Source organism: Chionomys nivalis, chromosome 11 (genome assembly GCF_950005125.1).
Source record: "Chionomys nivalis chromosome 11, mChiNiv1.1, whole genome shotgun sequence".
NCBI lineage: Eukaryota > Metazoa > Chordata > Mammalia > Rodentia > Cricetidae > Chionomys > Chionomys nivalis.
Genome location: NC_080096.1, coordinates 68,557,790 through 68,572,417, shown reverse-complemented (window position 1 = coordinate 68,572,417; position 14,628 = coordinate 68,557,790). Strand labels below are relative to the sequence as shown.

The 14,628-nt window shown below is 35.8% G+C and overlaps 1 protein-coding gene across 34 annotated transcripts in view; it reads right to left on the bottom strand.

Moving 5' to 3' along the window:
* Ptprd (protein tyrosine phosphatase receptor type D) overlaps window positions 1-14,628 on the bottom strand; it is a 2,217,081-nt gene that overhangs the window by 150,503 nt on the left and 2,051,950 nt on the right. For 14 of the 34 annotated variants that reach the window (XM_057783903.1, XM_057783917.1, XM_057783909.1 and 11 more), the window contains 4 exons: window positions 13,135-13,440; window positions 12,115-12,308; window positions 9,203-9,229; window positions 5,145-5,262 (listed from right to left, as the gene is read on the bottom strand). The exons of 10 other annotated variants lie outside the window; for them this stretch is intronic. In XM_057783903.1, coding sequence (XP_057639886.1) covers window positions 5,145-5,262; window positions 9,203-9,229; window positions 12,115-12,308; window positions 13,135-13,440 — 645 coding nt within the window. The remainder of the gene's footprint in view (window positions 1-5,144; window positions 5,263-9,202; window positions 9,230-12,114; window positions 12,309-13,134; window positions 13,441-14,628) is intronic. 10 more of the 34 variants (XM_057783913.1, XM_057783915.1, XM_057783919.1 and 7 more) reach the window with 3 other exon arrangements.

Genomic DNA, 14,628 nt, shown 5'->3' with positions numbered 1-14,628 from the left:
AAGACACGGGTAGTCACCATATTCATCACTTCATGTACATATAGAGCTTATATGATTTTTTTCTCAAAATGTGAGTCAGCTAAGAGAAAAACCATGGAACAATTGCTGCCTGAAGCAGAGAATATATTATTTAATAAGCAAAAGCTACTCAAAACTATGAGGTGGGGATGTAATGCTTAGTCTCACATGCTCTAGGAACAATCAATTTTATTAAATGTATTTTTTAACCTTTTCTAAAATTCTGGTTTCAAGAAACTACACAATCATGTATTCTGTCCCTCTTGTTTCAGTAAGAAACATGAAAAGTCAGAAAAAGTGAAAATACTTTTATGTATTTTTATAATTAAAGCACATATAGATTTGTTAGAAGTATCTGATGATTTGTAAAGTAAAACCAGGTGGGAAATCTGAACAGAGATAGATAGATAGATAGATAGATAGATAGATAGATAGATAGATAGATAGATGGATGGATGGAGGGAGAGAGTAGGTGGTGTCAAAAGAGACACCATGTAGTAGCCAAAGGAGTAAGATATTAGAACATTACCTGTAAGCCACAGCCTCATTGTGATACATAAATGAATAGAAATGGCTTAATTTAAGACGTAAGAACTAGCTAGGTATATACCTAAGCCATTGGATAAACAGTGTTGTAATTAATATAGCTTCTGTGTGATTATTCAGGTCTCGGCAGCTGGGAAACAAAAGCATACTCTGTTTACAATATGATTTTATTAATATCCAGGTAGTGATTCAATTTAAAATACAGTTGAGGCTCAAATTAGCAGAAATATAGTAGACTGGCAAACTATAAACAATAATTATACCTTACTCAAAATATACATTTGCTCTTCCATAAGAGTCAAAACTAATATAGAAATATGTAAACTCTTTTTCAATGTTGTTACATTCCATAGCATTCTGTGATAAAAGGCTCTTAGGCTGGAGACCATGTGGTTCAATAATGTTATACAAGGACCAGCATCACTTCTGATTCACTCTTGTCTACTACAGTTCAAAGCATCTTAGCTTTGCCTCAAATAGTCATTTGTTTCTAGATAGAAATGTAACTAAGCATAAGAACTTCGAGGTAGCTACTCGAAATACCACAACATAATATGTGAAGAGCTCACTAAAGAAGTGAATGTTGACATCTTAAGGAGACAACTCACATTGCCGTGTATGACTGGCTGGTCCCATGAAGGGAAGCCCAAATTCTCCACAACGCATAAGAAAAACAACATGTGGATCTGAAAGAAGTTGGGAGAATGGCTTTAAAGCGCTGCTATATGCTACCAAGAGAATGATAGGACTGAAAAAGGGGAAAGAATCAAGTTCCACATCACTCCATATATTGTGAAAAAGAATTTGCAGAAAGTTCATATTATGGCAATAGAATCACTTTGTTTGGGACACCAATATGCACTGTAAATAAAGACATATTTACAATTTGTTTGCATTGCACAAAACCTTGTATCCAGAAATACAAGGATCAGAGCAGGAAAGAGAAGGTTCACAGGGTAGTGATGTTCGTAAATGTAAGTCTCCCTACCAGTAAAGGTAAGGATGTGGAGAAGATCACACTATATAAAGATTCTGAATCAAGGTTCATTGGTGATAGTGGGGACCACAATTAAAGGTCTAGCTGGTAACAGAGTCAGTGGTCTACCTGTACCTCATTAATGCTTGAGAGCTTAGAGAGTGTTAGAAGGGTCTTACATGCTCAGAGGAGGGCAAAAGTCAGACTTGACCTCATCTTTGTAGACAATAGACACAGAAGACAAGCTACATAGTCAATAAGCTAACAGTGTCTATTAAACATATTAATTCCCCTACGTGCACCTTTGTGAAATGACAGTGCCTCCTTTTGGACCTTTGAGACATGTCAATGACTCTATTTGGACCCTTGAATCATGTCAATGCCTCCATCTGGACCGTTGGGACATATCAATGCCTCCTTTTTCACTTTCAGTTCTTTTCCCTTATTATATTATTCGCACTCTAAAAATCTTTTAGAGCAGTAGAAATGGTTAATATCTGTGGTTAACTCAAAAACATTTGCAAGATCAATGTTGGAGGTGAACTTAGACCTCACTCTCTATTTAAATAACTGCTATCAGTGAGCATAACAGATTGCTCTTATCCCGTTACTTCCAATTTCTCAATCATTGCTGTTTCATCATCTTTAAATAAATTTGTTCACCAGAGTGGGGAAATTATAATACAATATACAGAAACTGTCAAATCAAAGAAACTTTGAATTTTGTATGTTATTTGAATTGTGTTTATATGCAGCTATTGTGTGAGAGCATGTGCACATTAGGGTGCAGGTGCCCACGGAGGCCAGAAAAGAAGGTGGGATGTTGTGGAGTTGGAGTTATTGGTGGTTGTGAGCCCCTTGACATGGGAACTGGGAGTCATGTCATGGGTTTTTCAGGTCCTCTGGAAGAGGCATTCCTGTTCTTAACACTGAGTCATTTCCCTAGGCCCCCAAACAATGAAGTTTTTGGTTGTCTTAAATCTGAAAGCCTTAGGCAATACACTAGTTATGATAAAGAAAAGTGAGAATATTAATAAAGAAATTATACACATCATAATCATTCAAACACAGAAAAGTTAGCTCCTTTGTACAAAAGTTTACACAGATTAAGCTAGTACTAGTACTGCTCTTTGAAGGACTGAATGCTTACAGATTCTATAAATGATATACAATCAAGCATACAATCAAGATTCTTAATGTTAATATAAAATTTCAAGGGGATTCCAAAATTATCCATAGATGCTATAATAATATGCCTTTATAACTGTTACTAGGAGTTCATCGTGGACATAGATACACAAGAGGAATTTTTGTGATTGTATTCTAAATGAATTAATTGTCATTAATTTTTCACTAATTGTACAGAACTAAGCCATGGCCAAGGTATGCTTTCTTGCTGGTAGATAGGGAAGTAGTACGGGAGCATTAGATGGTCTCTATAAGGACAATAAGTATGACTCAAGCATCTATCTACACTGTGCGTATTTTCATTTTAGTATCCAAGCCTTTCTGTTAAAAAATAATGGAAATTGTTAAAGAAAATTGTAAAATAATTAGACAACATGAAAAAGACCCACAGTTAAATCTTATGCAGTAAAGTGATGTTATAAAAAGTAAGTCATTCCTTTTGTGAGGATTTGGGTTGCTTAGCTATAAATGTTCTGCTTTTATGTCCTTGTCCTTAGGGCTCAGCTCGTGAGTAGTAAGGATTTGATAATTCACATCAGGCATTCGCAATACATAAGTATGTGAATATAAGCAGAAGAACCCTATTTCGTTCAATGTGGGATTCCATGTCAGGGATTATACCGTGTATCTAGGTTCCAACACTGGTTATTTCTATTCTCAGAGTCATATGTTGTGCCACCATGACTTCATTGAATGTCAGTTTTCCAGTGTGGCACAAATAGTTTGATAGAAAGGTAGTCTTGAAATCAAAGAAAGAGAGAGAAGTAAGGAAAGAAAAAAGAATAAAATCTCTGCTTGAAGGAGTTTTGCCATCTGTATTCCTGCTGCTTGAGGCGATTGCAGGTGGCAGGACGCAAGTGAGGCAAATCTTATGACATTTAGACAAACTTGGCAGTGAGATGGCACCCAGGAGGGTGCTCAACATCACAGCTGTTCTCTGCTTTCTGTCTTTCCGTAGAAAGACAGAAACATAAAGTTGTGCAAGAAGCATCTCAGGAGGAGTAAATCAAAACCACAGAAGAAAAATTCCATGGGAGATTGCTCTGTGATGGCATTGGAGGAGAATCCTCTTCTGTAATTACCCCTTAATTTGTCAGTTTGTGATGCCAGTTCTTCCTGCTGGTTTTCCCTATGTGGCCAAGCAAGACAAGTCTAAGAAGCACCAAAGAAGTTTCCAGTCCTTCTAGGAGGAGGAACTTAAAATTACTTTGCCTTTTGATATTTTTCCATCTTTGTGCAATTATCTTCTTTTAAAGCCTCACAGAAAAGATTAGGGGAGAAAATGAGAAACTATAAATCCGTAAGTCATGAACCCAATCAAGATGGCAACACCATTCTAGAGAAGTTGTGATGGATAATGTTAACTGCTAACATGACAGAATCACCTGGAAGGTAGACCTCTGGGGATGACCTTAATGAGTCCAGAAAACTCAGCTTAAGCATGAGCAGCAACACTGCCTGCACTTGAGTTCTGGACAGTGTAAAGAGGAGAAAGCACACTGAACACAAGCCTTCATTGCTCTGTCTCTTGGTTGGCGATGCAATGTGATAGTCTGTTTCAGATTCCTGTGCCCTTAACTTCTCTGGCATGACAGACTCTTCTTTATGCCATCATCAGCCCTTTGTCTCTTAAATTACTTTCATCAGAGTCGTCCATTGCAACAGGAAAAGAGACAAAGTCAGAGTCCTTGTGTGGGTGGTGTCGAACCATTGTGCAACTTCTCTACTTAGACGCCTTTTTTTCTGTGACCTTCATAAATCTTGCTCCTCTATATTCAGTTTTAATAACCTGCTCTGCCAGGGACTGTGGGATATGACTGCAGTCATAGCCTCAGGAGGCTGAGGCAGGGGGAAAAAAGTTCTATGACAGTCTGGGCTAATTCTTAAATAGATCTTGTCTCAAATAAACCAACCAACCAAGCAAACAAGTAATACAAATCAAACAAATGAACAATGAAGAAACCTAATAGGATTAAAACCAGTCTTCCTCTAAGTCTCTTTCTATGCTTTAAATGCCCCTGGGAGGTAGTATGCCTACATCCTTCCGTTTTATCTTAGAATACCCTGAAATTTTCCCACATGCTCATTTGTTAATTTAGTAATCCTGATCAGAAAATAAATTTAACGAGATGAAATGCTTTCTTTGTGTTATTGTCTATCTGGTACTGTCAAAGGTAGTTGGCACATAGTGGGTGCTCAAAGAAGGACTTGTTGAATATGAATGACAGGGTAATCTGGAAATTGTATACATTTTGATCTTCTTCTTTCTTCTGTCCAGCTTAGACAAATGCTTCAAAGTTGATCACATTTTATTTCCTCTCAGTGCATCATAAGAAAAAAAAATGGTAGATTAGATCTGTACCATCTGAAAGTTTGAAATAGGGCTGAAGGTGCAAATAGGCACAAAAGACATTACCTGCCCCAGTGGTGGACACTAGCTTGGGCTTGCTTCGAGCACCATCTCCTTTGGTGGTGTAAGCTGTCACAGTGAGGGAGTAGGATGTTTCAGGCTGTAGCCCAGAGATGATCATGTCCTGAAACGACACACAATAAGAGCACTGATTCAGAGCATGCGAGAGAGAGCCTGGAGCAAAGCAAGGTGGCTGGTGTTCATTCTGTGCATGCCTGGACATGCCCTGAAGCCATGCTAAGTGCACAAGTTCCATGCCTTCAGCTCATGCTATGGAGATGGGTCTTGATGTTAATAGTGAGGTTGGGTATTTGCACATCCTCAGAAGCAGCTTTCAAGAGGAACTGTTAAGAAAGAAATATGGACCAAGACTTCCTGAAACACTTGAATTTCAACTTACTTAAATGTTTAATTAAAAAAAAAATACTGGTTTGGTAATCCAGGACTCCTTACCTATTTACACCCACATTTCCCAACATAGAATACTGCAACCTCAAAGAGTTGATGGAAGATAAGTGAATTTTATCAGGAAAATTCTTGGAACTGTGTCTGGTTTATCACAGCAGTCTGAAACACTATCGGGGACTTTGTGGCAGCATTTTCCCACACTGATGCCCTGCAGTGTAGCCAGAGTGTTGACGGGGAAGATGCCAACATGGTATTTCTGCTCCCAGAAAGTTGCTAGGTAAATGGTTCACCTGTTAGATCTAGATATTCTTGAGATAAAAGAATATTTTTAAGATATCAGGGAATGATTACTGTTTAATTAGAAAACTGAGAATAAAATCATCATACAATGAGGAGAATATTCTGGATATTTAGTGAATAGGCCATACAAATATGAATGAGACTTGAGTTCATGATATCAGTAATATGTGCTTATTATTTCTGACAATATAGAAAAATTTCAAATGACAAACTAGAAATATTCAAATCCTTAGTTTTCTTTTAATAGGGGCCCAGAGCTATGACGACTCTAATACTGGAAAATAATTGAACTGTTTTTCTAATCGGATGATAAAAGATTCTTCAACTAGAGCTCTGACTAGTGGCTCGTTCTGGGGTTTTCCATAGACCTTTACACGTTCCACACAAACATACAGAGCACATACAAACCAGTTAACAAACTACTTCATTTCTTGCATGTTTTCAAGTAGTATATGAATACAGTTAAGAAAGTATTCAATGTCACTATCTTCCAAAGCTACTGGCAATATGGATGAGTGAGGAGTGATGGACTAGACCATGAGAAATACAGTGGAAATTTTCTCGGCAAGGTAATTTACAGGTACCATGGAACATAACTGCTGAAACTGATGCCAGATATGACAGCTTTGACAAGGTTCTTTCTCAAAAGAGTAAGAATATCATCAATGTGGAAATTGAAACAATTCAAATATCATTCTGTTGAGTGCTTGGAGATTTTATTCAGGCATACAGATAATTTTTTTTTTTTAAGAAAAATATATTGTATCTTTAGGACCTTGAAATGTTTTCACTAACATCACAGAGGACACCCAGACCAAGTAACTACCTGGCAGTAGTATTATACATTATGGTGGACAAACTGATTATTCAAGAAATGATAATGGCTAACTTCCTGCAAGGTCTCCCAAGATTACTGCTGGATAGCAGACAATCTGGGCATATAGAAGTAAGTCGTCAAGGTTGTGACAACTTTAATTCTACTATAAGGTTTTCATCCATAAAATTAGGGATGGCCAGATGTCTTTCTATCTGCTCACATTGTTATATGATACAATAAGTGATATACATTGAAACAGCTCAAGTCCTATGTACTAGAATAGACTTAACTGCACATAACCCAACTGTCACAATCATGATACAACTTGGGCTACACTCCTCGTCGTTAAGTAGAATGCACTTGCATGGTGGTATTGGGCTACTCTGTGAGGCAGTGTAACCACTTCAAGGCCATAGTTCCTTCTGCCTCTCATCATCACCTATCCCACCTGTACTTTTGCCTCTTAAACGTCTGTGTTCCTAAGATTCTGTTCCAGCACTGTCAACCTCATTTCCTTCAACCTTAGAAAATACTGCACTTATTATGGCACTTGAAACAATCATTTCTGAATATATCCCAAATTAATGTGCAGCCACAATTTGGCCCTTTGCTCCAAGTAGCAATATAATGTAGAATCTGCTGGGTGTCTCCCTGTGGCTTTTTCTATGGTCTCTTTCATTAAGTTCAACTTTAAAAACTAGAAAACAACCTTCAAAGTAGACTATAGCTACATATTTTAATGACTGATAATATCCCTTTAAAATTCAGAGACTACTTTTGATCTGATTTTCTTCATTCAGGTCTTCATCCGTAAGTTTCCATCAATATGTGGCTTAAAATGCTGCTTCCTTTTCATTTCTGCTGCCGTAAATTTTATTGAATTTTGATCATTACATGAGTAAATTAGAAAAATAATTATTGTTTTTCATATTTTATATATTTTCATGCTCCAATTTACCCATTAAGTCACTGTTTTTACATGAAGTATTGGTCCATTCCATGACTCATGGAATCAATTTATTCAACTATGATAATTATTAAACAAAATAAGAACTGCAATGGACTTAAGTAAAAAATATTAAGTACATTACAGATTTAAAGATAAAACTGGTTTTATAAAACTTTTATTTCTTTCAAACACATATATGCACATGATCTTATTATAAATGTGTTTCTTACTACGGTTATTAGTCTTAGAAAATACCTGATACACTATTCATATTTTCCAAAAACTCCAAAACTAATCTTATGCTTTGCCAATAAATATTTTACATCAAATCTAATGACACGCTGTGTAGTTCATTTGATGGCATTTAAAACCCTTTGATTTGTCTTAGGGCTACCTATCCTGATAGACCACAATGTTTGAAGGTCAATGTTCACAGCATTTTCATCTGTATATGCTTTAACATATGGTATAATAATAAATATCAAAAGACTGATAAATGCTAATTCCATTCAGTCTAAAAACAGGAAAAATGCTCTTGTCAACCTCTACATTATATTTATTTTAATATTTTTCACTATCTCCCGGAAAAGAAAATGAACATTCCTTAATCTCCTATTGGCATCTCAGCTGTCATAGTTTACCTCTTGCTCTATTGCTCAGTAATTTTATTACAAAAAATCTTTTATCTGTGTCCAATTAGAAGTTTCATTGTCACAAGATTTGAGGACAGTTCTATTGGCCTCCTGGCTACACCCACTGAGCACTGCTACAGTGAACACTTCTTCCTTAGCTCCAAATATCACAGATACTGTCACCAATAGAACTGCCAGTCATCTCTTCTGCCATTGTCAAGAATACTAGCATCCCTAGCAGTTATCTCTGAAATCATAGCCCTACTAGCATTGTCATTTATTGCCAAGACATATCTTTGTCTACATTATAATGGTTTCAGAACTTTTTCTATATTTCTAGCCTTCTTCCTAATTCCCATAAGAACTTCCATGATACATTTCCTAAACACATGACTATCTTACTATAGAATTGACCCTTTAAAGGTAACATAAGCTACTCATATACATTAAAGAAAATACCCCTTCTGTGAGACTCTTTTTACTTCTTGACTTTACCTACTAATGACATTCAATTTTTCTTTCTGTGACAAAATTTAGCCAGGTCTAGGTGGAGTTAATCAGTGTCAGGTCTACACTATGTGACATAGTGACTATATAACCCTAATGTGGAAAATATTAGTAACCTGCATCAAACACACAATATAACCCATCTAGAATAAATCATTTAAAGCATGCTTCCTCTAACTGTGTCATAAGGTGGAGTTAGTAGCAGAAATAATACTATGAGGTCATGACTTTCCTTATGGAATAAGTAACACCATGCTCAATTCACAAAATGAGAAAGAAACTGAAAAGTACATACATAGTTAAGACCAATTAAAAACCGTCCATTAGTTCATGCAACCAAGCAAATGTGAAACAAACCATGAGAAAGTGAAAGATGGATGTTGAAGAAACACAAGCATATAAGGTCTGATTTTTTTTTTTTTTTTTTGTCAAACAGTAAAAATTTACTCACATGTTCAGTAGTATCATCAATTTCCCACTGATTGAGGTTAAGAAAATTGGGGAAAGGGGACAAAATAAAAAGAAATGAAGAGAAACTTGTACTTTATAAAGATGAGGTTAGCCTCCATTAATTTAAAATAGGAAAATGCATTCATTTAAAACAACATGTACAATAACATTCCAAAGAATAGGTGCATTACGATGCAGACATTCTTACTTTAAGGGGGATTAAGGAAATTATGTGCTATTGTTATTGCTCAAACTAGCTTAGATTTCTTTTCATTAACTATATAGGCTTACTAAAGCATCCAATATACCTAATATTTCTGACCTCATACTACTTTATGCCATCAGTTTTCACTTCTTTCCTGGGTTATATAATTAATTTAATATTTAAACTTTATTATCTTTTTTAACCTGAAATTGTATGTTTCAATGAAGACTTGTGAAAGGTAATTAAATTTCAATAGAGTCAAGAAATAAAAAAGAAATAAAGAGGAAAAATTTGGGAGAACAACAAATTAATAGACAAATGTCAAAATAGAAGATAGAAAATTATATAAATTTATTAGCCACATACAGGCAGACAATGATTCAGTTTTATAATGTTAAACATCTGAAAACCAAAAAGGATACCAAAGTATGATCATGCTTTTGTTTCCAAAATTTGAGATTTTAAAATGGCAACAATAACTTTATTATCATTACAGTATAGAAACAGTCTACTTTAAAAGCATTATAATATAAATAAAGGTTTATAAAAAATCAAGTTGATTTTTGATGTCCCTCAAATATTTGAAATTGTTGTAGTTTTTAAGTTCTTTTTTGGAATTCATAAGTATCTTTTTAAAAATAAACATTTGATAACCTCTTTAATTTTATTTCTTTAAAATTTCTTTACTAAGTACCCATTTTATTCAATGACAATGGGGTTTTCTGGAACTTTGAATAAATGGATTTGGCGAATGGAAGACACCCAACATACCAGTGGGTACCAGGCTATGCAAAGCTGACCCCACTGACAAGTGTGTCCTGCCTTGATGAGACACAAAGCCCTCAGGAGGAATTGAGCAAGTAGTTCGAGGAACCCAAACAATGGAGATTAGAAATGTGTGTATACACATATACAAAGAATATGATTCCATATTTATTAAAGTCCATACTTACCAGCAAATGTATGCATACAAAAAGTCCAAAAGACCCCCTGAATCTGCCTTTCTACCTTCCTTCTTTATTGTATCTACATAATTTAGTAGAAAATGCCTATTTGTAATAAAAAGAGTTGTCAAAGGCATATTCTGTGTTACATCAGCTATATTTGCAGAATTCTCTGCAAAACAGTGAAAAGTGAGAGTCATACGAGAGAGCTACAATTTAGATCTCTTCCAGACTTTCGTTAGGATGCTTCAAATTAGAAGCAAAGATAAACATTTTTGTGAGTGACAGCATAAAGACTTTGGAGGGTGAATGCTTTCATTCGCACTGTAGAAACACACATTAGTTCATATTTTTCAGAGATAAAAGAAAATAAAACTGGGGAACTCTTATAAAAGTTTTCATTTAGTTTGTGATCTTTTCTACATTCATATAAAAGACCTTTGCATTTCAAATCTTAAAATTTCACAAACCCCATCCTTTTCTTCTGCTCAGTTACCATGAACTGAAGCATCCTGTATCTTACATGTTCTATAACCACAGTATCCCATCAGTGTCAGTATGGCAATGGCAAGCTAGGCCCTTTCCATGCGCCATTTCCAAAAAAAGCAGTTATAAATTAGCGTCTTCCTTTCCCTCCCAGGAAAATATTTGAGATACATGTAGATTAATTAAACATTCATTTAGGGGAGGTTTCTTCTAAGGAATAGGAAAAATGAAAATATTTGATGCTTTGTGTTAAACTAACTACAAAACCAGATAGGGACACTATGGTTGGGAACCACTTCCCTGAAGTCAACCAAAGATCTCACACATGCAGATTACTCATTGTTCGTAATTTCTTTGTTTGCAAGAACTGTGTATGCAACAGAGTATATGTGACTTTGTGGCATATATGTGTGAGGATTCATGGACACCTGTGTGATTTTGAAGGCCAGGCGACCACCTGGGGTATTACAATCAGGTACTGTCCACTTCCTTTTGAGAGGGAGTTTCTGACTAGTCTTGAATTTGAGAAGCAGGCTAGGTTGGCTGGCCTGAACACATACATATTTCTGCTTTCCCAGCTCTAGGATTACAAGCATAGTCACCACACCTGGCTTTTTGAAAATGTGGGGCCTGGGAAATAAACTTAGGTTCTCTTTGGAAATACTTTACTAACAGGGCATTTCCCTCTGCTCCCTAGGAATTCTCTTAACTTGCTTCAGTACACGAGAACGCATTTATTCTCTTGGAAACCTTAATTCAATTTTTATCGTCTATGTTATTATCTTTACCTTCTGGGATAGGAAACAACTATTCTCATAAAATATGTGACCTGATGAAATACTAAATAAAATGCTGAGTTCTGTCCCCTGAATAAAAATGTCTGTTCTCTAGTGAAAAAAAAAATCATACATTAAGAAATTAGATCAATCTTGGTCCAAATAGTTTAAACACAGCAGAAATTAGATCCTATTGACCAAAATATAGCTTGAAATGCTTTCTTTTGATTAAGTTAAACTTGTCATTATTTTTTGAAGTTAGAAATGTGAATTTCGATATAGATATAAAGAAAATAGTATCTATTTTTTAAAGTGACTTGTATTCAAAACTGAAAAGCATTTTATTTCACTCTATTTTCAGTTGATATTACTTCTAAATAAAAGGTAAGCATAGAACAATGGGTTTTAAAATCTAGAATTTATGTGAGTTTTTTTTAAGGAGTCAAGAAATTAACAATTGAACCCAAACTAGAAGCAATGTTAACCAATAAAACAGGCTCACCTGTGCATCAGCCAGCATGACGTCCTTCAGCATGGGCTGGCCCTTGGGCTCACCGTTTTCCATTCTCACATAGTGCACCTGATATCCTCTTATCTGGCCATGCTGCTTATTGGGCACAGGTGAACGCCACGAGACTTTAACAGCCGTGGCATTGACAGCCTCCACCTCAACTTTGCGAGGAGGCCCACTGGGAACTGCAACAACATCATGGGTAAAAGACAATTACAGGTACTTGCCACCCAGCAAGAGTCCTCTCTTTACTTAAAAATGGGTAGACCCACTATGCTTCATTGAAGAACGCAAACATCTTCAACTAAGGAAAATGCTCAACCAATCTGCTCTACATTTTAAGAAAAGATCAAAAACCATGACCGATGCAAAAACCAAAATGGAAGAAAAAAAAGAAAAAAGAGTATCAGAGAAATAGAAAAACATGTAAAAAAAATGTACAAAAGCCAAGGAAGATGCTTTGTGATCCAAAGCATTAAAGCACAAAGAAGTATTGCATTGAAATAATAACAAAAACAGACTGTTGATAGTTGTGTGTTTTTTAAAGTTTTCGTTTTTAATAGCAGAATAAAAAGATTCTTGACTATATGGATTCTTCTTTTTTTTTTCATATCAAGAGGCCGTTCCATACAAGAGATGCCAAAAAATCACAAGATAAAAGACAGAAAGAAGGTGGCAGTTTTGAAAGTTAAATCCGCAATGAAAGAGAATTCAATAAAAATGCCAAAAAAATATAGGAGACGTGAGATGGAGGTACAGAGAAAATCTGGATCATAGGACCATAGGAGCAAAGTGTCCCTTTAAAAGGCAGAAAAGTGTTGTACTGAAATTGAAAAAAGAAAAAAAGCCCAAGATGTAGGAAAGGCAGGTCTTTGGCAAAAACAGGTACATAATAGAAATGTTGGATCAAAAATGATGAGCAGAAAAAAATAAGAGAATAATTGTTAGCCTATTAAAAGCAGACCCAGACTGTGTCAGAAGGTGCGAACTGACGGAGCGGAGGCAACATACCATCTTCATCGGTTCGAATCAACACGGATAAGCTCTCAGGGCCAGGGCCGACATCTGTGTGGGCAGTCACAGTGATCCGGTATTCAGTCCATTTTTCCAGCTGTTCCAAAAGGTATTTGGTAGTATCCGAAGGAATTCCCAAAACCTCATGAGTCTTGTAGTCTTCCCCATCCACTGCAGTATACTTGAGGGAGTATTCAGTGATAATGCCATTCTGTTTTTCCACGGGTGGAGGTTGCCAACTTACCAAAATACTAGTGGAACTTGGGCTGATGCAACTAATATCTTGAGGAGGAGCTGATGGCTCTTATTTTGGTAGTGAGTTAAAGGAGGATTTGAGTGAAAGGACAGGAGTGGTTGGAAAAAATGATAAAACAAAAGAAAAGGCAAAAATAAATAAATGAACAATAGGGCAGAAAAACAAAAATAAACTTAAAATTTTTAACATAAATTCATGTACCTTGGCTTAGTAACATGAGTAAACAAAAAAATGAATCAATGATCAAAATAACTGTTAAATAATGAATGGGGGAAATGTATGGAAATGAAACCTTGTGATAATAGAGCCTCAAACAAAGTTACCTACCTGCAATTTAAATTCTTCTTCTAAATCAACTCCTTGGTATCTCCCATCCTCACTCTACTGACTATCCAGCACCTCCCAACTCTCTATTTATGCCAGTTTATAAACTTGAGATTCTAGAAATGCCATTTACTGATGCCATTGTATGTGTTTCTTTCACATTCTAGAGTAGGGAAAACTCATACACAGCACTCATCTCTGGAACGATCCTGAGGTGTACAAAGGTGCAGTAACTCATAGACGCCCTCCTACTGCATTCAATTAAGGAAAAAAAGAAAAACCCAACAAACATAAAAGGGTTCACCCTATCTAAAAAAAATCTAAGTCAGCCTGACCAGTTTTAATGAAAAGTGTTAATCTAATATTGATTGTAGCCCAAATAAAATGAGCATGCAGAATCATTAAAGGATGAGAATGCACAGGTCAAGATTTACCTACCGAGGGCAATGTCAGGCTTGTTGATTCTGACTGTACTTACCCTAGGTCAGCTTTCAGCTTTTTTATTATAACTCTTCGTGTGACACCATTGCTAGTAAAGAATTAGATCCCACCAGCAAATTTTGGTAAAATTGGTAATAATCAGCTATGCCTTACAAAAGGTCAACAATACAGCAATTAAAAATACCTAGTTAACCCCCAAAAGAAATTATACAATTTTTCTCAGTAGTTTCATTTTGTATACAATAATTCATCGAAAGTAGACTCATTTAAGAGTTAAAGCACACACTTGTACTGCCCATTCTGAAATAAGCTGGTCATCTTCTCAGCAATTATTTACCATCAAATTACCCCAATGCATCACTAGGTCAGGAAATATAGACAAAATACTACACCCAGAAATCCCAGACAATAGCTGTAAAACTATTCAAGATAAACCGAATGGATGTCTAATTGTCAATACTTATCAAAGA